Source organism: Tachysurus fulvidraco, chromosome 8 (genome assembly GCF_022655615.1).
Source record: "Tachysurus fulvidraco isolate hzauxx_2018 chromosome 8, HZAU_PFXX_2.0, whole genome shotgun sequence".
Classification (NCBI taxonomy): domain Eukaryota; kingdom Metazoa; phylum Chordata; class Actinopteri; order Siluriformes; family Bagridae; genus Tachysurus; species Tachysurus fulvidraco.
Genome location: NC_062525.1, coordinates 23169211 through 23192850, shown reverse-complemented (window position 1 = coordinate 23192850; position 23640 = coordinate 23169211). Strand labels below are relative to the sequence as shown.

General features: G+C 39.7%; 2 protein-coding genes across 2 annotated transcripts in view; one reads left to right on the top strand and one right to left on the bottom strand.

The window, feature by feature from the left end:
• Window positions 1-11: 11 nt before the first annotated feature.
• LOC113653619 (cytochrome c oxidase assembly factor 3 homolog, mitochondrial) lies at window positions 12-2314 on the top strand. Its single transcript, XM_027163317.2, has 2 exons — window positions 12-362; window positions 1622-2314. Exons 1-2 carry the CDS (start codon window positions 164-166, stop codon window positions 1726-1728), a joined length of 306 nt encoding a protein of 101 aa, XP_027019118.1. The 5' UTR covers window positions 12-163; the 3' UTR covers window positions 1729-2314.
• Window positions 2315-2327: 13 nt separating this feature from the next.
• The window catches only part of wnk4a (WNK lysine deficient protein kinase 4a), a 43002-nt gene continuing 21689 nt past the window's right edge, over window positions 2328-23640 (bottom strand). The window contains exons 7-20 of the mRNA XM_047817205.1: window positions 20304-20673; window positions 19102-19265; window positions 18919-18992; window positions 17660-17795; window positions 16079-16195; window positions 11301-11474; window positions 9208-9256; window positions 9037-9126; window positions 6447-7276; window positions 6198-6291; window positions 4905-5640; window positions 4612-4817; window positions 4264-4376; window positions 2328-4021 (exon numbers count right to left, since the gene is read on the bottom strand). Coding sequence (XP_047673161.1) covers window positions 4019-4021; window positions 4264-4376; window positions 4612-4817; window positions 4905-5640; window positions 6198-6291; window positions 6447-7276; window positions 9037-9126; window positions 9208-9256; window positions 11301-11474; window positions 16079-16195; window positions 17660-17795; window positions 18919-18992; window positions 19102-19265; window positions 20304-20673 — 3156 coding nt within the window. The 3' untranslated portion in view covers window positions 2328-4018. The remainder of the gene's footprint in view (window positions 4022-4263; window positions 4377-4611; window positions 4818-4904; window positions 5641-6197; window positions 6292-6446; window positions 7277-9036; window positions 9127-9207; window positions 9257-11300; window positions 11475-16078; window positions 16196-17659; window positions 17796-18918; window positions 18993-19101; window positions 19266-20303; window positions 20674-23640) is intronic.

The window sequence follows — 23640 nt, the reverse complement described above, 5'->3', positions numbered from 1 at the left end:
ATGAAAATTCTATTTATTATATTAACAAAAGGCGATGTAACATTTTTATTTATTTTTGTTTTTCCACTATGCGTTTTTGAAGCGCAGCATCGATTTGTTAGCTGCGCACGTTTAACGCGTCCTTGAGCGCTACAAATACACAGGCACAAGCGCTCGTGTAAGCATGGCGGACCAGGAAGGTAGACCTAACGCTGGAAAGGAATTTGCCAGGAGAATAGATCCTACTAACGACAGTCTGACACGAGAACAGCTGCAGTTTATCCGGCAGGCGGAACTTGCTCAGTGGAAGAAGAGGAGCCAAAAACTACGCACCCGAAATGTCATAACCGGACTCGCCATTGGAGCCCTAGTGATGGGCATCTGTATCCTTAACCAGCACTACACAAGGTTATTGTAGCTAGCTATGCTAGGCTAGGCTAGGCTAGCTGGCTATGCTAGGCTAGACTAGACTAGCTGGCTAAGCTATGCTATGTTAGACTAGCTGGCTAGGCTATGCTATCATATATAATATATTTATTTATATTTTATATAATATATTTAACATATATAATATATTTATTTATATTTTTTATTAAATAATCAATACAGATTAGTGGGAGAAATCTTCAGACTTAAGTAAAATAACTGGATGTGTGTGTGTGTGTGTGTGTATATATATATATATATATATATATATATATATATGCGCGCATATGCAGTGGTCACATTTATTAAATAAAAACAAATGTACATTCAGCACACACAGTTGAGGGTTAAGGGCCTTGCTCGGGGACCCAACAGTGGGATTTGAACTCATGACCTTCCAATCAGTAGTCTAACACCTTAACCGCTGAGCTCCCACATCCCCACAGCTTCATGTAGCAGTGACCAATGAACGATAGCGCATGCCATCATTATTCTTACCTCAACAGATAATTTTGCTGACACTGATGTTGTATCGATTATTAGCATTTCCATCTGTCAAATCAGTAAACACTTCAATGCTCTAAGCCTCTAAATCCTTGCATGGAAGCATAGCTATAGTGTCATTTGAAAAATTCAGAAATAAATAGAGCAAGAAGTTTTATCATAGTTGAAAACGGTATCTTCAGTCTACTTTAAGATATTTGGTAACTAAATTATCTGATGAGGATGCCAAAAAAAAAATCTTCATTTCAAGATGGATAGAAAAAATGTATTTATAATATTTAGCTTATTTATTACCCTACACTCTCCTCTAAATGTGACAGCGATATTTTTTTCATGTGTATTACAGTGTAATTTGGATTAAAACAAGAATTTATTACACATTATCATATTTCAGACCATCTGATTTCAGCAGGAACTCAGAATGGACTCTGACCTGTTCCTCAGGAGCTTTTACAGTCCTACTCGACTATAAACTGTTGTAGAAAGGACATTGTTTGTTTACATGAATTTAGCATTATTTATTGTCCAGTGTCAGTCAAATAAGATATGAGATTCCCTTCTTAATCTGGTTCCTTACAAGATTTCTTTCTCATATATTGAGACAGTTGTTAAAAGCTCTATGCAAATAAATTGAACTGAATTAAAGCTGCTGCATCAGGGGCATTGCTAACTATACTGTACACGTGTAAAAGCCTTGACCGTGTCTCACCAGACGGCTATACATTCTACTCTGTGTCTCAAGAAAAGATCATGGACGAGATAGACGAAGAAGCAAAAACGGCTGCCAGGATGCGGAACTCAAAGACAGGAGCGAACTAACTATAATTCCAATGCGGATGCCAAACAACGTTGTGTTGGTGGTCCGTTCGCGAATGGCTCCCAGGTCTCATCTTTAAGTGAACTACATGAGAGAATAAGGGACTGAAATAATTCCATACTGTTTTGGAGATGTGTAGACACTTGTCCCAGTACTCCCATGATAAAAAATGTACTATTGTAAGGAAATCTAAACCAGTTGTGTAAATAATTTGGCTACCGTTCCTTGGCCACAGACTCCAGTACGGAGTAGACTCACCGGTGGTTTCTTCATGAAGATTTATACAAGAAAGTCACAGCCAGGAGGAACGATGTCATGACGGAAAATTAGTCAATAATAGTATCATTGTACCACAAGAGGACACCACTAAACCTTATTCTCCATGGAAAGTGAGCAATCTCTGCAACACGGCCTCAGCACTGCACTGCACAGACCTTTGGCCATATAACAACGGAAAAACAAATAATAACCTTCATGAAATGATTAAATGATAAATAATAATAATAATAACCAAGCTGTAAATTTTTTTTTGCTTCTCCCAACGTAAATAAATGTCATAAATAAATCTGCCATATTCTACAAAACGCACATTCAAGCATGATTCGTTTATATACTTTTATTGACGTTTTATTGTACAAATACATATTTTTAAAATGAAATTTATTTCAAATCATCTTGGGTATAAAAAAAAAAGGAGAAAGAAAAGACAATGCATGGCAGTATAGCAGCTTTGCAAACAAGCATCACATTCTGTAAAACAATACATTTATTTTCACGTTTTTTTATTTTGTTCACTGCTTATTTAAAGGCAACACGTGTTATTTCACAGTTTGAGATGAATTATTATTAATATTTTTATTCATGTAGGAATAGGAAGGTAAACAACTAACGTTCTATCAATTTAAACATCAACATGTAGTTATATATAAGTTTTTTTTTTTATTTCTTTCAAATGATTTAAGTCAGCATTTAAGTAACAATATAGATTACAATATTTATTGTATATGTACACACACACACATTTATTTTATTGTTTTAACAGGGTAAAATCTGGTTTTGATTTCCCAAGTAATACAGAATGATCTTCAAACCAAAGTGCATCAAAGTAAAAGGAGCTCAAGCATCAACGGAGAGACGATGATAGATATTTACCTTATGCTCGGCTGCAATTTTCCATCTGAAGTGCTGTGTGCGTTTTGGTCAGTTAGTAGCGTCTATAGATCTTTATAATCAGTGAATATATATATATATATAATTTTTTTAATCATTTATGTACACAAGCAATGATTCTGAGCTGCACTGCTTCGTCTCTCAAAAATATCTTAAGTAACGATTCACGCAGAAGAAATGCTTGTATAATGCACGATTCTATTCAACTGTACAACAAGCGGATTCGGTTTTGATTCACATTAATGATGTCGAAGGTAAAGTACAGACATGTATAAAGGAAAAAAATACCCCAGAAACTAAAATACACATTTACATTTAAAGTATACAGTATACCAGGCAGCAGTTATAGCTATGTCATGTTAAACTGGTCTTCTTTTGATCCATTTGAGAAATGTCACATTTACTACAGCACAAAAGTCAGGAAACATTCAGGAAAGATCCACCTTACTCACTCAATCTCTCTCTCTATCTATCTCTCTCTCTCGCTCTCACACACACACACACACACACACACACACACACACACACACACAGCCAGAGGAATCACATGCCTGTTCAGCAGGTCTGACAGCTGCATATACAGGCGCTTTGTTTTAGAAAAGTGCAAAGGACATGGCTAGGCCTGAGTCACTAATGAGCCACTGGTGAGCTATCAGAAACACGCACGTTACTCTCACACCGCTGAGCTCACCACAGAAACAGTAGCGACGACAGCATCGTCACAGCAGCACAGTTTTGCATGGCAGTAGTGGAAGTCCATCTTGGTGTCTACGAAAGCGTGATCTGGAGCACGAACACACTGCATTGTACACAACAGCAATGTTTGTATGCATGATGACTTGAATGTTTCAGTATTGAAGAACACAGTGTGGGTTACGCTTTTATGTGAGTTTTCCTTGGGTTGCAGACCAACAGTTTGGAAAGACTGCTAGTATAATCCAGGTCAGCCATTGAGACCCTACAGGGAAGTGCTGCTGACACGCACTCATCTGGCAGCAGCAAAAGGCTTTAATCTGTTGGTGTAAAGTCTTCTTTCCTCAGTAGGATGAGTAAGAGAACAGCAGGCATGTGCTGGATGAGGTAGTCTAATCTAGTTATGCCAACAGGCTTGGTTACAGATGTTTACTGTGAAAGAAGGAGAGAGAAGGAAAGAGAGAGCAGAGGAATGGAAGGAAATGATTTTTCATGCACAAGGCACAAGGGTATTTTAGATGTTCAGGAGCATCAGAATTCTATTAGGATTAAGTATTCTGTTAGCAAGCATTAGTCCTACTAGATTGGTTTCTAGTAGGACTAATGCTTGTGTGAACACAGGAAAACACTGAAGCACTGACGCATGTAACAGGCACTATATAAATTGAGCATACCATTCTGGTCAGGTCAGGAGTGAAGTTTACACCTTTAGCTGGTCGATCCTGTGAACTGCTGCTGCTGCTACTGCTGCTGCTGCTGCCACTTACAGAGTTCTTTCTTATCATCCCTGTGAGACAAACAGAGCAATTATACTACAAATACTTCACTTAAGAGTATGGTGTTTCAGACACTAGAGGTGTACATGGGCTACTGTAGGAAACAAAACAAAAGATCATTCTATCCTTCAGCAGTGTCTCCAGGACCATGCAGGAGTTGTATTACTCAGATATCAGACAATGTTCTTTATTTTGCTTTTATAACGGCTATGATCAAGATTTCAATTCATTGTACCCAAACTATACCTGGTGTAGGGAGAATATCCAGTCTCTGAAGGCTGTTTCGACGAGACGAGGGAAATCCTCCTCCCTTAGACAGCCGACGCTGCCGACTGGACAACATGGTTGCTGGCGAGAGGATGCACGGAGGAGGCACTTTCCCCATCCGCTCATAGAGCTCCTGTATTTCTTGCTTCTGCAGTGCCTGCAGTGTCTGCACCTCATACAAATGCCTGAGAGACAGAATGGTAGACATGAGCGATACTTGAAAACAATTCATTCAGTTGTTGTTTTGTTGAATGCTTCTATCAGGTGCTCACTTCTGCCTCAGCTCCTGAAGCTCATCCCACATCTCCTCGTCCTCACTTTCCGATTCGTCACTGCTTATGTAGGAATTGGTGCGTGTGTAGCTCATCCACATGTTGTGGTGAGGGACAAGACATTGAGGGCTGTCCATAATTCCATCCCCCATGCTCACGTCTGGATCCATAATGATGCAAAGCCCGCTGTCCACTGATGTCCCAGTCAGAGACTGTATAGAACCAAGCCTTCGGGCCTTCTTCTTCCTCTGTTGCTGCTCCTTCTGGACCTCGTTGTCTACGTCTGGCTCTTCGTTACCACTCTGCTCTGCTTCCTCTTTCTCCTCCTCTTTGGTCTCATCAGTCCAGGTGGTTTTACCATCTTGTTGAGATTGTTCATGGAGACAGAAAGCATCACGAGGAGCTTCAATCAACAAGTTCTGCTCAAGGCCCAGTGATTGGCTTTGGTCATGAGTAGCGTTCAAGGACAAGTGTTGAGTTTGAGAAACATCTACGTGAAGGTGCTGGGAGAGGGTGGGGTTTAGGGGGGTGATTTCATTTCTATCTAATTCCGTTTGTTCCTTAGTTTGATCGTCATGGGAAGAACAAATAGGTACGTTGGATGGTATGTCTGGTGAAACCACATGTGTCAGGGCAGTACATCTGCTGGGGCTTTTCTCAGCATGTGAAGAGACAGTTGGGACCTCCTTTGTTGGTGAAACCTGAAAGCGCCCAACTGTAACCACTGGTTTCGGCTCTAAAGAGGAATAAAAACCAGTATGGTGAACGGTATAAAAGAGCAAATAAAAAGAGACAGATAATGTACATACATGTGGTGTTTTCTTATTTGATCGAATGGACCTTTTGACATTTTAACCACATTAATATCAGTTACTTCTTTTGAGGCTTGATGGTCTAAGATCTGACTTTGACAGATACACATACATAAGAAATTGGGTAAGAAGGTTTGTAAAAAAAAAAGCAAGGGCTGTATTGTTGGCTGTGCTGGTATGGTTTGGGCAGCACCCACACCTACAGGCTGTGTTCCAGGGAACATTACAAAACACTGGTTATGGTTATGCAACACCTCTAAAGCCATAGCTAATTGGCGGTAATGTTTTCCAACACCAATATGGGCAAGCCAAGTCCACAAAAGCACACTAACATGCAGTGCTCAAGACAAAAAGAGAACAAGCTTGTCTGTTAAGTAGTTACCTAACATATATTTTCACTAAAGAAAAGACACTTTTACAAAATAGACAAAGTCTGTTTATTAATGTCTGTGTGCATGTGATAATATTTAGACCATCTTACCAGAGCTAACAGGAGATTCTCTAAACTCACAGGTACTGGTGCTAGTGTCCGGTTCTGCTGATGGGGAAAGGGATCTTGGACTGGAGGAAGAAGCCTTATTAAAAAAACAGCAAGAATCTTAACATTAGTCTTGCATTACTAACCAAGGAAGATTATTCCTTAAAGAAGAATTGCAACAGTGGTGCAATATGCAAGCATGAGTGCCATAATAAATCTATCCACTGCACTTTCACAGTATGCTTGACTCACCATGCTATCTGGACTGGGTCTTGGGGAAGATGACAGTCCAGAAGAAGATGACCTGGAGAGGCTTGATTGTTGTAGCGATGGTCTGGAAAAAGCTTCTGTATATCCTTGTGGTAAAGAATAGTCCATAGGGTAGTGCTGGGTGTGTGCTACCCTGAACCCCTGAACCCCTTTCTGTGGGACACTGGACATTTGCTGCATGTGAGCCTCTGTATGCGTGGGTAAACCAGGTACATGTGTAAATGTGGAAGGTGTCCTTTGAGCAAAACCATGCGCAGCATCCCGATTTAGATTTTGGGCCTCTGGATTGCAAGGTGGGTATATGCTCTCTGCTTGTCCAGGAAATATATACTGGGGTGCATAAGCCATAGGATACCCAGCCTGGGGTGGCATACCATGACTGAAGTGTGGAGGATAGCCAGGAAGAGAGGGCATGTGTGGCATCATAGGGCTTGTTAGGTTAGGAGGAGGGATGAAGGACTGAGCCATGCTCATGGCCATGGAAATCATGTTTGCCAAGGAGAAAAGTGGAGGAGTTTGAGACGCCCATATGCTGGGCATGTGCGAGGCCATAGAACTGCCGTCGGCAGTGGAGCTGGTGGAATCTGAGACATGGTTGCCAGAAGAGGCAGACATGAGGTTGGAGGGGTAACTGGGGATATGTGACTGCAAGGGATGAAGAGGCTTGGGGGAGCCAGGGTTTGGTGGGTACAGGTAGGGAAGTTGAGCAGAAGTGGTCATTATGGACATTGGAAACTGCTGCATGTGTCCAAGATTTGAAAGGGGCATGGTGTGATCAGATGGGTACGTGGTGTGGAAAGGATGTGCAGTTCCTGGAAGAGGAAACAATAAACAAAAAAGATTAAAGGACTGAATACTGTATGTGCAACCAGTTTGCAGACTATTACAAAATGCAAACCTTCAACACAACAAACATCCTAACCCTGAGGTTGTGGGTTCGAGTCTCGAACCGGCCATGACTGAGGTGCCCTTGAACAAGGCACCAAACCCCCCCAACTGCTCCCCGGGCACGGCAGCATAAATGGCTGCCCACTGCTCCGGGTGTGTGTTCACAGTGTGTGTGTGTTCACTGCTGTGTGTGTGCACTTCGGATGGGTTAAATGCAGAGAACGAATTCTGACTATGGGTCACCGTACTTAGCCGTATGTCACGTCACTAAGGGACGTTAATCACAACACCTGGATTCATGCTTAAAACAGTATAGCAAAGAAATGTGTGGTTTTTATTTTGGAGGATAGAATAATATCTGCTGATTGTAAGCTAAATATTAGCATTTTTACATTTTCCCCATTTTTCTTTCCATACACGTCAGCCCTCACCTATAATACGGCAACTATCAATCATTAAGGGAAAGGGCTAACTTCCCCCTGTGCTTTCTTTGAAAGCTCAAGACCTACTACATGATATTGCAGACAACCAGGATTGGCTAGTGTTGCTGTGCTTGACAGCGGAGAGCGAGTCTGTCATTCCTCCCATGCCTAGTACAGCTAAATTGCTCCCAAGCCTCCGGGCCACAGACGGCTGTGGCATCTTTGAGATTTGAACTCTTGATCTCCTTGTGATTGGGTCAACACTTTTCTGGTGCACCCCACCTTGTCAAAATGAATTCCTTGGTTTTGGAGGCAAAATTAAACGTCACCCATCAGTAATCACAGATCAACAAAATAAGGCCATGTCACAACTTGACTGAGTTCAACCTCCTATCACTCAAAAATTCACACAATCCTTTGTTGGGATTATCTTGTTTTTTATTGCTTTGTAAGCCACTAATGATAAATGGCATCGTAATGACAGCGGCTTTATTCTCTGTTTTCATTCACAGAACAATAAAGGTATTTACAATAACAGCCTTCTTTTCTCACTCCCAACATAAAAGGTACTCCTCGGCTACACTGCAGTTAAATGAAATTAATGAAATTTTAATTGAACGAGAGAGCTTTACAACAAGTCTTAAGTTATAAACCAGATGTCCACCTCTGGATAAAGGAAAAAAATGGCAACTTGTGCTGAAACCACGCAAAAACAAACAGTGGGGAAATATAACAGTGAGCTAACACTCCATAAAAGTGGTGTGGCATGCCAGAAAGCAGCAGGACACATTTCTCTATAAAAGGAAAAGAGCAGCTCTGACAATAAGAACAAGAGAAACCCAGAACACACTGCGGGGGTTCTGGATTTCAGAGCTAGGTGGATTTGGGAAGTTTGGTTTATCAATTTACTCCACATTATTGTCGAGGAGAGGGACAATGGGGTGTGTTATTGGTCAACACGTCCCCTGTCAGCTCTTTCTCTAATGGCAATCACAGGCCTGAAACAAGCAGCGTTCAGGTGAGGTAATTACCCAGGTGGTTCTGGGACTGAAGCCGACACACACAAATACACAGTGAGGCTTTGAGCCCGGTTTGGGTAGCAGGCGCCAGCTAAAACCTAAATACACTGGCTTGTGTGTTTTATTTTCTGCCAGTTCCTTCTACAGCATGGAAGCAAAGGAGTAATGAAGGCAATGGGAAAAATGATAGAATGAATTCCCAGATTACGGGAACGGTTATTGAGAGAAAGTCGGGCCACTCACCCGGTGTGTTATGGAAGGACTGTGAACGTAAAAGGGGACGCGGTGATGATGTAATGTCTCCGTTCTGCACTGCTACTGAGGCACGGGACATAAGGAGAGAAAAACGTCAGGCATCGTTTAATACAGCACTAGCTGGTTAATAGCACTGATGTGAGTTGGGGTTTTTCTTACCTGGCAGAGAGGAGGAGGAATGAGTCCGAGCAAGGTTGTGCACGTTTGGCTGTAAAAGGAGGAAATTTTTTGACATTTTCAAACAAGCGAATACTGAAATACTTTTTTACATGTTCTGTAACAGAATTAGCTGTAACATACAATGTATAGCTTGTGGTCAAGCAGTGCTTTCAAATCAAAGCCTAAATGGTCGACAGATAAAGATCAGTTTTAAAGGCGAGTGTTTACTGTTTACCTCTTAGTTCCTACTATTATGGCAGACTCTTAAGGCTTGATTAAGATTTCTGCAGATGTCTTGCGCTTTCTCAAAACCACATAAATGAACGATGAAGGAACTTGCTTATTGTAAGCTTTGAGACTACTTAGGTCATCATTGCCAGTGCTATAGTGAAGTCACTGAGAGCGAGCAGGGAAGCGAATCGAGCTTCACTCGAAGAAACACAAACACTGGTCAGTTTCGACGTGCACAAACAGACATTTGGGCGACAGATTGCGCAGGCAACCCCCAAACACACACCCCCTTAGTTCATTTAAATAAGCCCCAAAAGGCTGGGGTTGGCCCTCGTAGATCACTTCTGGCCATGTTCTAATTTAGAGGAGTGTCTGTTTCTAATCAGGCCGTGGGCTGAGACCAAGAGAGATCTCCTCAGCGTCCTGATAATAATTATGCAGCCCCCTGGGTGTGTGTGTGTGTGTGTGTTGTGTAAAACTGCTACAGCTCTCTTATTCCACATGAAATAGGCCATTGTTGTTCTCCATTACTCATTAAATGATATTTGAGAACAGTTGACATAAGGACTGCAGAGAGAGAAGCCAGTGTTCTGTGTGTGCGGTTAGAACAGGATGTTACCTGGAGCAACAAAAAAAAACAACAAATTGCCAGTTTTTAATGCCAGTCTACCCCGATCATGGGGAGGGAAACAGAAACAGTTTACCGATCAGATACTTTACAATAGCCAACTTTAATGGCTATCGTATCCAAGTCCTGTTATTTAACCTTACGGCATCATCGGAGTCCCGATGACGACTGATGACGACATGACAGATCAACAAGTTAGAATTGTTTCTTGTTCTTCTACCAGACATACCTCCTACATCACATCTTACATCCGTTTGTCCACTATAAATGTCCACAGGGCACAAAGAATGCAGGTGATAGTATCTGAACTTTTCCTCTCATTAAACACTCAAACATACAGGTGAGGACAAGACACCGAACTCTGCGAAGCTTTATCATGGACAAAAAACATGATGAACAACAAGCCAGCTTGGTTCATTAATGTTAATGTTTTCTTCACAAGCATTCCGACACAGTGCCCTGACCGGCCCCTTCTGAACTTCAGGGGTCATAAAAAAAGAGCAGATTTACACCTTCACTTGCTCTAACGTCCTCTGTGGGACGAAGCCTTTGGACGTCCACTGTGCCGAGGCCGACTCTAAGAATCCAGAGACATCTCCAGTTAGACTCTGTGACACTAAGGAGATCTGAAGTCCATGATCCTTACACCAATACAACATTTATCTGACTGTATATTACAATCACACCCCCAGTGTCACCCATATGAGGATGGGTTCCCCCTTGAGTCCGGTTCCTCTCAAGGTTTCTTCCTTTACCAATTTAAGGGAGTTTTTCCTTGCCACTGCTGCCTGAGTCACCTCAGACTTGCTCATAGGGGGATAAATACATACAGATTGTGAACTATATATATCTAATAATAATCTAGAATTTTTTATTCTGTCAATTCTTTTACTTTTATTATTCGTTATTTACTTTATCATTAATTATGTTTACCTTCTGCTCTATGTTTATGTTCTGTAAAGCTGCTTTGAGACAATGTCTATTGTAAAAAAGCGCTATACAAATAAACTTGAATTGAATTGAATTGAATCTAGACCGTGAAGCTAAACAGCAAAGGTGATAAATTATGTGAAAATTAAATAAAGGCTAATAGAAAGGATTAAACATTTTCAAAACATTTATTTATTTATTTGTTTGTTTGTTTGTTTGTTTGTTTGTTTATTTTATTATTAAAAAGGGAGCATAGTGCACCTGCAATAAAGCCTCCATTTTCTACCTTCAATGCAGACTTTACCTGCGATGAAGATGTGGAGCTGGCAGTGTTGTGCTGTGGGAAATGCATGCCTTCTTGTTTGCCCTGCTGCCCAGCCAAATCTTTGCCCATTAGAGACTCTGCTCGCTTGATGATGTCACGCGTTCGATGAATAAACCCGTCTCTCTCGGACGGGAGGATGAACTCGTTATGCACCTGAGGGAAAACAAAAGAGACAAGAAAGAAAAAAGAGACAGAGCGGGACAGAGGTCACTGATCAGCATGAAGGAAGAACAATATTATGGAATGAAAGTCCAGAGATAAACAGCTGGGTGGAAAAATTATAACACAAGAGGTTTCAACACAAGTTTGTCAGATTATTAGTATAATATAAATTAAATTGGAGTTTTTTCATTGTTCACTGAAAGCAAAGATTAAGAACATCCTGTTCGTTCTATTATTTTTTTCCCTATTAAGTTACTGATATCAGATCTCAATATGTGTATCATCTTCATCCTTTTAGTAACGCGGTACCAGCTTCTGTTCTCAAATTTTGCCAAATATCAAAGACAAAGGTGTGTTTCCTAATCCCACTCTTACACATCATCGAAGGAATTCGTTCACACCCACCCACTCACTCACTCTCTCACAAACACACACACACAGACAGACACACACACACTCACACTCTTAACCACTCCTTCCTTCTATAGCACAAACAGTACAAAGTTAGACTGATCTCACTGGATGTTTAACTCTATAAACCAACCTGCAATTTTTTCAGAATTTTTTTCTACTTATACTTAAATATTCTTACAAATCAGTCATTTCATCACTGATGATGAACGAATGAATGAGAACAGAGTGCAGCACGAGCACGACTCGATAAATGTTACCTTCTTCTGTCCCAAAATGGTCAGAAAAAACTATGAGATCCAACAAGATTCAGGGTGTCTACTTTGAAATAAACTTGTTCCCCCATTCATTATCACACCAGTTCATGGAAAAAATGCACACACACACACACACACACACACACACACACACACACACACACACACACACACACACACACACACACACACACACACACACAGATGACACTAACAGTAAACACTAAGGGTTTCTGAAATAGCTAAACTTTTATTTTTAGGTCAATATTAAAGAATGTATACATGAAATAAATATAAATAGAATTTTTATGAACAGAAGGCAAGTGTTTGTAGTAGTGGACGTCTGGAGAAGTAATGATTTGGTTTGAGCTGGTGCGATCCAGAATGTTCCTCTAAATCTCCTTTAAATATTTCTAGACATCCCAAATAAGAGTGTGGTTTGCGTATGAACTTGTTCAAACTTGCACAAACTTTTAATAGCAGGACGGTTATTAATTCCGTTCGTCCCCACTTTGTGCTCCTGTAACCCGCTAATAGCTGTGGGTGTACACGGCGCAACCAATGACACTCCAGGAGGGACTCCATACTGCCAAGACTCTCACACTGAACAAAGAGCTTCTGTATATCTTAGAGCGCAGGAGCAAACTCCCTACTGAATACCCATTTCTATAATACACACGTACACATGCCCACAAACTCCTATATAGAGTATGAGCTATACAAGTCTGAAACCACTATCGGCATTCAATATTCATCCAGAAGTTCGCTCAGTTTACTGATACGTTTTGTTTAATGTTAACCTTTGAAAAATAAAAATTTCTTTGTCTGAAATATAATCTGGCAAGATATTTCTTTTTTCATAGTTAAGTAAATAACAACACTTGCTAAAGGATTAAGATTATTGGTGATTCAGAATTAATTATTCATTCAATCCCAGATTCAAAATGGTTTAAATCCATTAACAAGTGTTTTTATTTGATTAACATTCACACCTTGGTTCAAGTCGATAAAATATTTTTTTTTTCATATTTGAATATTTTCATATTTGAAATAAAAACACTTGGTGGTTTAGACGATTCTGAATCAATGAGTCCTTTACAATCTCTGATTCAGAATAAGCGGTTTATTTACAACGTAATAAAAGTCTGTGTCTTATTATTATTTTTTTGCCCATTTTTATTCTAAGTTCAAGTCAATAAATTACTTTTTTCATAAATGATTAAAATAAAAACACTTGTTAATTGATTTAGATGATTCAGAATCAATGAGTCATTTACAGTCAGAATTTAGAATTAGCGATTTATTTACAACGTATTTAAAAGTCTGTGTCTAATTTTTTGCCCATTTTTATTCTAAGTTCAAGTCAATAAATAACTTTTTTCAAAGCTGATTAAAATAAAAACACTTGTTAATAGATTTAGAATTTAAAACTAAATTTTAGACGATTCTGAATCAATGAGTCCTTTACAATCTCTGATTCAGAATAAGCGGTTTATTAACAACGTAATAAAAGTCTGTCCTATTTTTTTGCCCATTTTTATTCTAAAAAAAATCTTTTTTCATAGATGATTAAAATAAAAACACTTGTTAATAGATTTAGATGATTCAGAATCAATGAGTCATTTACAGTCAGAATTTAGAATCAGTGATTTATTTATAAAGTACAAAGTATTTAAAAGTCTGTGCCCATTTTTATTCTAGGTTCAAGTCAAGAATTTTTTTTACTTTTTTCATAGTTATTTAATAAAAACACTTGCTAATGGACTGATTCAGAATCAGTGATTCATTTTCAGTGTACCTTTAAAAGGTCCATGTTTTTTTAACCACAGATCTCTCAGGTCTGTCATTTCTGTACATTAACATACAGCAGGAAAACTGAATAGAAAATTCCACAGATTTGGATGACACATTGCTATTACTGGAAAGGAAATCGGATCGCTCCATATGGTTTTTTAACTTTGGTTGAATGCTGTATGCAAACTGTGGGCTTATGATTTCTAACACATCTAACGCTGCCTGAAATTTGGGGAGCAAATTAAAAAAATACAAAGCATTTCTGTTTATAAATCAGGAAAAAAAATAAAAAAATTTGTGGTTTACTAGCCGATTTGTAACTCTTTATGACAACTAATGTACATAAGATTGAGACTTCAGATACTTTAGCTCACTAAAGAGCTAATCTTATATATATATATATATATATATATATATATATATATATATATATATATATATATATACACACACATACAGTATATATGGTTAAAGCGATGGTGTAATGTCTTCAGGGCTTTGGGGGTAATTAATTGTGGAAGTTGTTGTACCTATGTCTAATATGGCTTATATGGACATAAGGTTGAACCATATGAAGTAAATCTAAGTACTTCACAAGAAAGATAAGAAAATATGAAGTTTACAGGAGGTCACGGTAATTAACATGGAAACATATTGGACAGAATGGGCTTTTATTTATATTGTAAAAGTAAACGCAGTTTTTTTTTCACCAACGTTAGCCAATCAATCAAATTACTGACTGGTGACTCTGCGCATAAGCTTATACGGTAGGTTTCTATTTGGCTAGAGGGCTGTTCCAAATTCCCTGTAAGCTAGTTAAAAATAAATCAAATGTCTGGCTGTTTTTTAGTGTACAGTTGTTGTTGTACTTTTGTGTATTCAGTTGTGTAGTCGGTTGACGTCATATCCCACCCAAGTGCGTTTCTGTTTCATACCAGCTGAGTACTGTGGAAAGTGATGGCTCAGTGGTTAAGGCTCTAGGCTACAGATCATTCGTTAGACCACAAAGCTGCCACTTTTGCGTCCTTAAGCAGGATCATTAACTCTAAACTTCTCAGGTCTCAGTTGTAGACTAGATGACCAGAAGTATGTGGACACCTGTGGAGTTGGTCGACCTTTGCTGTTAAAACAGACTCCAATGTTCTGGCTTTTCTACTAGACTTTATAGTATGACTATGGTAGTGTTTGCGCTTTATTTAGCCACAACGTAGGGCATTGTCAGTCTGGGATATTTTGGACCTCTTAGTTGCACTGATGTGAATGTTTTTTTTCCATCTTTATCGCAGCAGTTTGGGGAAGGAACACATATGTGATGGTTGGGCGTCAAAATACTTTTTGCCCATAGTTTTAGACTTTGGGTAAAAGTGAATGAAAGTTAAAGTTCTATCTAAGTTGCCATACAGAACAAGCCAAAAGAGACATGAATCGACACTTAAGTTGATTCAAATCCCGTTCTGAAGAAATAGCGAGACCAGAAATGTGTTTTGACAGGAGGACATTCTGGCTAGCTAACACAAAGCTTTCAAATTGTAGAACTGAGATGAAAGCAATATGTTATGCAATATCTTATGTCACATAAGCTTATATACCACGCCGTGCGTATGATGTGTCCCATTTAAATCTAAGAACATATTTGTAGCTGACACATAATGTACCTCCCATACCATTTTCTTTCAGGTTGAACCGCATGCTTCATTTCATTTCTCATGTCAATACACATTGTTGTGCTGAAATATCTTATAGACATCTCATAGAGTCAACATTTTTTATTCATATCTTCACGTATAGGAAGATATCAACATTCTCTGCAGTGCTGTGCGGGTCTTCGGTATCGAGACGGAAGCGGCAGCAGTAGAAGTGTATCTCAGTGTCACATAGAGATAGACAGAATGTGGTGTCCGGGTGTTAGGTGATAACAGCTCTAGCAGAACGGTTACGTAAAGTTGTGACACGTATTTTGTGCGTCGTATCAGCTGTTAGCTGCACAAAACGTTCTGTGTCGTGCTGTCAACATGTGGAGGCTTTAGGCACGGTGTATAGGGGATAAAGGAAGTGTGGGCATTTTTGTGTTCATCAATGTGGTGTGTGTTTGTGTATGTGTGTAAGACACTTAGATGAGACTAATAGGCTTACCATAACGGCAGCGATGTCTTCAGGGTTGTCACCGTCGAGGTCAAATTTGAACGTGACCATTTTATCATTGTGCGTCTGAAGCTGACACTCCACCACCCGGTCCACTTTATCAGACAGCTGAAGAAGAAACACACAGCTTGTTACTCGTGTCTAACACAGTTAACGTGTGTGGCACTCTTATCTAGTGTTTATTATGAGTGTCTGGTGCAAGTAGGTCTCGGTGTTTCTGTGTTAATTCCACTAAGACTCAGTGAGTTGAAGGTTCTAGGTTTTAACAACAGATCAAGCAGAACATGGTGGTAAAAAATAAAACATCAAGAACCAACCGTGTTTATTTTACCAGTAATTAAATATCACTGGAAGGTTTTACACAGCTGAGAGTGATTTAAGACGTCCCTCTGCATCCGTGAGGGCAAACAGGAAGTCACCATATAAAACACTTCAGCAAGAGCGGCTCTGTGGCTAAATGAACCCACATTGAATTTTAATAATATGTCACTGGGAAAAGCATGATGTGACTGAGGACTGGGTCGGTAATCATCCAGGCTGCGAGCACCACGCAATAGTCTTACTTTTTGTCTTCCACGTGAATAGGACTATCAGATTGTTACCATGTGTAGACATTTAGCTGATACCTACAAGGAAAGCTTTTTACGGGTAAAAATAAAAGAGTTAAACTGTTTTAAATTGTTTAAAAATAAGGTTAATATAAGAAAAGAAGACTTTTGTAAATAATAATCCAAATTACAAAAGCCACAATACACCAAAATGTATTATTTATTTTTTTATTATTATTATTATTATTATTATTATTATTATTATTATTATTATTATTATTATTATTATTATTATTTGTTGCTGTTTTATTTATTTATTTATTTATTTATTTATTTATTTATTTATTTATTTATTCATTCATTTATTTATTCATTCATTCATTCATTCATTCATTTATTCTAAGCTGTAGAAGTGCCTAAGCCATGTAAAGTTTCCAGAGGTATCTTACCTATTCCAGAACAAACTAACTACTGGATTTAGCACAGTATTAATTAGCTGAAGGAAAAATGTATGTTTGTTGAAGCTCCTCGTTAGACTATTAAAAGAAAATCAGAAAAACAGAACGACATTCTGAGCTTGAACATCAGTAGGTCAGACTTGTGTGGAAGTTCTGTCTTTCTATTCTTGCAATTTTCGAGAATTTCACCTGAGGTCTTTAAAAACATGGTGTGAAACCTCTTGTAAAATAATCTGGCAGCCAATAAAATTTAAGATTTAAAATTTAGCCAATAACATTTCTAGGTGTTTACTAGAAGAAAAAAAAATTGTTTCTGAAACCTAAATTTGTAAGAAATTTCTAAGACTTTTGTACATAGTTGTATATAGACTATATTGTATACAGTATATAGACTTTTTTGTAATTTTCTAAAGTAAGAAATCCCCCTCTCCCCCCATTTTTTTTTAGTTATCTTAGATATATTTTAGGGATTTTTTTTCCTGGAATGCTGTTCGCTTGAATAGTTTTAAAAGATTTAAAATCTTGTTGAAACAAACACATAAATGGACAGAAGAATGAGAACATACCCCTGTAATGCGCAGACGGGACCGAGACCTTCTCTTGAACAGTTTCGCCACCGACCGTCGGGCAGCCGTCTTGCTGCCTCTCTCTGATTGGCCCTCATAGCCGTCGCTCAGACCCGAGGTCACGTCCGAGGCGTAGCTGTAAAGATTTCGACACGACTAAGACAGCATTTTTAAAAAAAACTTTTTATGATATAAACTTGGGACAGTCGGATTTATGTGTGATTTCTTAAACTGAACTGCTTTAAACTGTTTTTTTTTTTAGGTTTGGGTGATGTAGATGATTTTACCCCACGGGGACAGAAGCGAACAGAAAATGGCTGTGTATGTACTAAATGGAGTTTTTGATGCTGGTGGAGGTGTAGAAGGCTTCAGACTTCTCTGATTGGTTCTTTTCCTACACTATAGAGGAGAGGACTACAAGACCGGGAGTATGCTATAACTAAATCTGATAAATCTGTAAACATTCAATACGTCCTTGGGTAATATTAATAGCTCACTTTTAAGAAAGCTACAGTTCTCTCTCTCTCGATCTCTCTGTAAAAAAAAATCCTCCCACTAGTAAGATCAGACTGATTGTTGTTTGAACCGTTGAATTAACATGATTTACCCAGTTTGCTGCTCTTAAGGATTGGGAGTATATACAAAGGTTGTTTTGAAAGCTAATTGTGTCTCGTACGTCTTTTAACATACTGGAAGCTGCCAAGTCCTTGCCCTCATACCACGCTTAGAAACATTTACGAGAGGCCTACTGCTTGGCAAAGGGAGCACTTTAAAAAAAAAATCTCAGCCCACTGAGGTACACGGCTGAGAGCTGAGGGCTGAGCTGTGTCCGTCTTGAGGGCAGTGTTTACTGAGTTTATGCAGCGAGCAGCGCATGAGTGGAATGTGCTCTGTTTTGAAAGATGAGACGGGAAGATGAAGTCCGGAGGACAATGTGTGTTCCCGGCAAGCCCCTTAACTCAAACAAGCCCACACACACACACACACACACACACACACACACACACACACACACACACACACACACACACACACACACTTGCATGCATGCACACAAATCATGCACCCCTTATGGACAGCAAAGCTGTTATTTTCCCAGACTCTGCATGCATGCTCTCAATATGTCTAAACACAAACCTCAAAACCGCTTTGAATGAGAAGAAACAGCCAGTGTGATGTTTGTGTGTGTGTGTGTGTGTGTGTGTGTGTGTGTGGGTTTGGACAGACACAGCTAAAGGACACACAGAGCAAGTATTTACCTGTCCACAGATGAGGAGAAAGGACTGGGAGGCTCTGAGACTTTATTATCAACATTATTACACACAGCAATGCTCTGGCAAGAGAAGACGAGAGAAAGGTTTTAGACATCGCCACCTTTCATCCACTGTGGTAACGATTTAATTTAAAATGACCAAGAAGCCAAGTAGCTGCAGTTTTCTCACAGAGGGAAAGCGGAGAAGCGGCATGGGTGGTGTCGAGGTAGGTGTGACAGGGGGCATGGCCAAATTCGAGGGTGGGGTCGACGGGCTGCAAATGTTTCCTAGTGCAGCATCGAGCCCTTCCTGTAAGCCAGAAGGACTGAGATACCCGTCTGTCTCACAATCAGCTGGAGAGAAGAGCACAAAAAAAAAACAACAACATTATATTTCTAAGGAAAAAAGAAGAATCCTGTGCTTGCAATTTCAACCGTTGGTATCTGACACACTGCAGTGGCTGAGCTGCTTTATTGGAAGAGTTCAAGCTTGTTGCATATGGAAATTAATTTCAGCTGCATGTCCATTCATTCAGATACTGTACGTTCACTAAGTTCTCTCTAAAGCCTGATCGAATAGCGTGCAGGCTAATTTCAGTGTGTATTTATGGCTCAAACCCACAGCTGAAATCTTGGCATCGGACGGCTACTAAAGCGACACCGAAGCTGGCTGCTTGTTTCTCAGAGATTGAACTGTCACTGTCACTGATCAAAACATCACCGGTACATTTGAGATCTGAAAAACCCCTATTCAGAATGCTGATTAAATAAGAAAAAAAGCTGTCTTAACAGATTTGTAGACATGCATACAACACATGGGGACACAATCAACATGACGCAAAGCCTTTTGGGAGTGAATAATTGAGCTAATCCCCCTGTTCAGGTTTCTGTCAAGACTGCATGACCCTGTAATTCAAAGCCCTTTCCAGCGGCACAGATGTACTAACAATAAAACTTAGCTAATGAGGCCAGGCTAGTCTACCAATGCCGTAGCTTTTCCTAGCATTCAAGCTGTTGGATTTAACGATCCATGAAGGACACAGCAAGAAATTTTACACTTTCAGGATTAACTGTGCTACTGAAGTGTGATGTAAGATGTGAGAGGTGTTGCATATTCATGACATCAGTTAAAGTCACCTCGTCTCTTCGGCTGATTGAAAAGGTTTCCAAGTAATCACTGATTCACTCCGGCATATTGGTTCTACTTACTACAATTCTTCTTATAGTGTCTCTTCTTATTTGGTGATCTGATTTCGTGGGCTGTTAAATCATATTAGAACCAGATTTCTGTTTGCTTTCAGAATCTTTCACAGACTGACTTAGATGTTAGGTTGCTAATTTGTGAATGTTATATAGAATTAACGTGTCTGAATGCTAACTCAGCATGCTCACATGTGATTGATGAATAGCTGGTGTGGCGGATGAGAAAGTGCTGGTCAGCCTCTGGTTCTTCTGGCTCTTGTAAAAAGCCCCCACTGCTTCCATAATCAGGGGAAATAACCGGAGAAACAGCGGGAGGGTCATGAATAGGCAGAGTTGGCGGGATTTGCACAGGAGAAGAGGCGGGGCTATCCAGCAGTTGGCCAATAGGCTTAGGCAAAGGTGACTCAGGTTCTTCCTCAATGGTCTCCTCTTGCTTCTTCTTCTCCTCCTCTCGCACCCGACGCTGCCTCTCGCGTTGCCGTTTGATGGCTGTCACTCTGTCCCGCATCGCCTTGGCAACCAGTTTGTAGTCGGCCTCGCACACAAACCCCAGCACCACCTGAGAATGAAGAAAAACAATGAAAGCGCTGCATGTGTGTTTAACTGAACAAATATTACCGCATACAAACATCCAATATAAAACATGAGAGATGGCACAAGTGGTTAAGGCTCTGGGTTGTTGATTGGAAGATCAGGGTTCAAGCCCCAGCTTTGCTAAGCTGCCACTGTTGGGCCCTTGAGCAAGGCCCTTAACCCTCACTGCTCCAGGGGTGATGTATCATGGCTGACCCTGTACATTGACTGAAACCTCCAAAAGTTGGGACGTGTGAGGAAAGAATTTCACTGTGCTGTAATGTAAATGTGACAAAAAATTCTATTTATTCTAAATCAAAGTGAAGAGCGAAATAAGCGTCAGTCGCCCTTATGGCTTTAAATTTCGTAGTGTCTTATTAAATAAATAGAAAGCTTAGCATTCTCATTAAGGATTACTAAAAACTATTACCATCACTATTCACACCTCAGACATAACTACAGACTTTCTGTAGCATAAATTCTGTGAACTTACCATTACCATTTAATATGACCTTTAATTAGCGTCTATACTCCGGCATGGACGATACCAAGGTATGAAGAAATAGGTTGAATTGAGGTTGAGGTTGAGGTAAGTCTGAAAGTGTGTACAGGAATCATCACTAACATACTGAGTTTATCATGCGTTCGACTTGGATTGCGTTTCCTCCCGAATAATCTAAATGGCATGTTCTGTGCTGTCTATCATCATCATCTCAGCCAGCCAGATTAACCTGATAACCCAGATCCGATCAGAAATTTGTTCCTGATGAAAAGTGCGCGGTGAGAGAAAAGAAGGATTGTGGAAATCTGACTTAATTAACAGAAAGTCCGGTTCTTTTTAAATCCTCCAGATGAGAGAACTGTTGAAAGGGTTTGTTTTACAGCACACCTCGTCTTCCACCTGCGTCCTGCAGCTCGTATTACTGAGGTGATGAATACGTTGCAGGGATGTGTCCTTGAATGCTGTTATGCAGCCAGGGACACTGCATGGCTATAGATGGCTCTGTGCCTCTGCTCCCAAACACTGTTCATGGTAATTACTCTACTAAGAGGAACATCATTGACCTTAAAAACGCAATATATAACACACAGTATGCATGAACGCCATTTGAGTCGTAGGATCGAAAAGTTCAAGACGTCAGAGATCAGTATAAACGGATCCTATTTATTTCAAGCATCTAAGTCTATCTAAGTATCTAAAAAATATGAGCCTTTATATGATTAAATGGTTAATAACCATGCTGTCTTCCACAGCCAAGCAGACCAGCTCGCCAAAGAGCTATCAAAACATGACATGCATTAGGTGAGGAAATCTCTCCTGCATGCTCAGAAGTTCAGAAATTTGACTTCAACGCAGAGATAAATGAGAAAATAGATTAAAAATGTCGACATCTTTTGTTTGAACCCTCACATTTTTCAAGAGGTCAGAAATATTGGAAAATGTGACAGGTGTTCATTGGTGCTCAGGTGTAGAGCAGCAGTGGTCGAAATAGACGTGAACAGTTACAAAAGTAATAACTGGCTTTAATTACTTTTTAATATCACCTTGATCGGTGATTGATCCTTGGCAGCAATGCCAGTCAGTGATTAGTTGTTAGAAAAATTGTTGATAAGTTTAGAAATAATGGTGATCAGTGACTGGTCATAAGAAGAATGTTTATCATTGATAGGTCTTTGGAAATAATGGTGATCAGTGACTGGTCATAAGAAGAATGTTTATCATTGATAGGTCTTTGGAAATAATGGTGATCAGTGATTGGTCTTTTGGTGAAAAATGCTTATCATTGATTGGTCTTTGGGAATAATGGTTTATTTGTTTATTTGTTTATTTGTTATTTATATGGATCCCATTAGCTGAAAGTACACGCAATCAGCTAGTCTTCCTGGGGTCCACTCCAAAAAAAATTTACATTACAACAATAACAACATTTCAATCATCACAATTGATAAATAAATAATGGTTAGGATGTCAGGGTATAATGGTGATTAGTGATTGGTCTTTGGGAAGACTGCTAATCAATGATCTTTTGGAATAATGGTGATCAGTGATTTGTCTATAAGAATAAACAAGCATCGCGTTAGTTCTGGCAGGCTACGTTGTCAAGCGTACATCAGCTGGTAATCAGCTGTCCAGGACGCGCACCAATCCGGTTACGACATCCTATTACCCGACCATTTAAATTCCCATTCATCAAGCCACTTTCTAGCGCGTCGCTGCTGCTGCGACTTAAACTCCCTCCTCCAACCCCGACTCCACCATGCCGGAACCTGTGTTCATTGTACCAGTTAGGTCTTAAATCTCCACATACAGTATTTTTTTCTCTCTCTCTCCCTCCCTCTCTCTAATTATTTAATTATATATTTATCCATGTATTCATTTATCTGCCAAAAAAACAACTCTATGCATGATTAATGGTTCTGTTATAGGGGGGGGCTATTTTATTTTCTAGTTGCTGCTCTCCCCGCTCGGTCCATGCATGTGCACGGACAGGTGCGTGGATTCCTGCCCCGAACAGAACCATACCGCCAACGCTAACTATATGCATATCATCTAATAAATTCTCATTTGACAAAGTGGTCCTGACAGAAATGATGATTAATGATTGGACTTCTGGAAGAATGCTGATCAGTGATTGTAAGTTAGGAAAAAGGGAGTTCAGTGATTAGCTATTAGGAAGAATGGAGATCATTGATTGGTCGTTGGGAAATACATTTTGTGTTGCAGTGGTGGGATTTGAACACACAACCTTCCAAACAGTAGCCCAACATCCTAACCACTGCACCCCATGCAGAAAAGTGTAACTCAGTCAGGCTTTACAGACTAGTGTTGAGTCATCTGAACCTGCTCTCTCAAGTCCTGAAGCTGTGGTGTAGATATGTCACTATTCTTTTTGTCTTAAATAAAGCAGGCAAAACAATTTCCAAGCATGATTTTCTTCTTTGTGTGTTTTTA

What these genes read in the sequence shown, in the direction of transcription:
- LOC113653619 (XM_027163317.2), top strand. Translation starts at nt 164, where the DNA reads ATGGCGGACCAGGAAGGTAGACCTAACGCTGGAAAGGAATTTGCCAGG. An exon ending in AGCCCTAGTGATGGGCATCT is followed by an intron (nt 363 to 1,621) that starts GTATCCTTAACC and finishes GTGTCTCACCAG; the next exon opens with ACGGCTATACATTCTACTCT.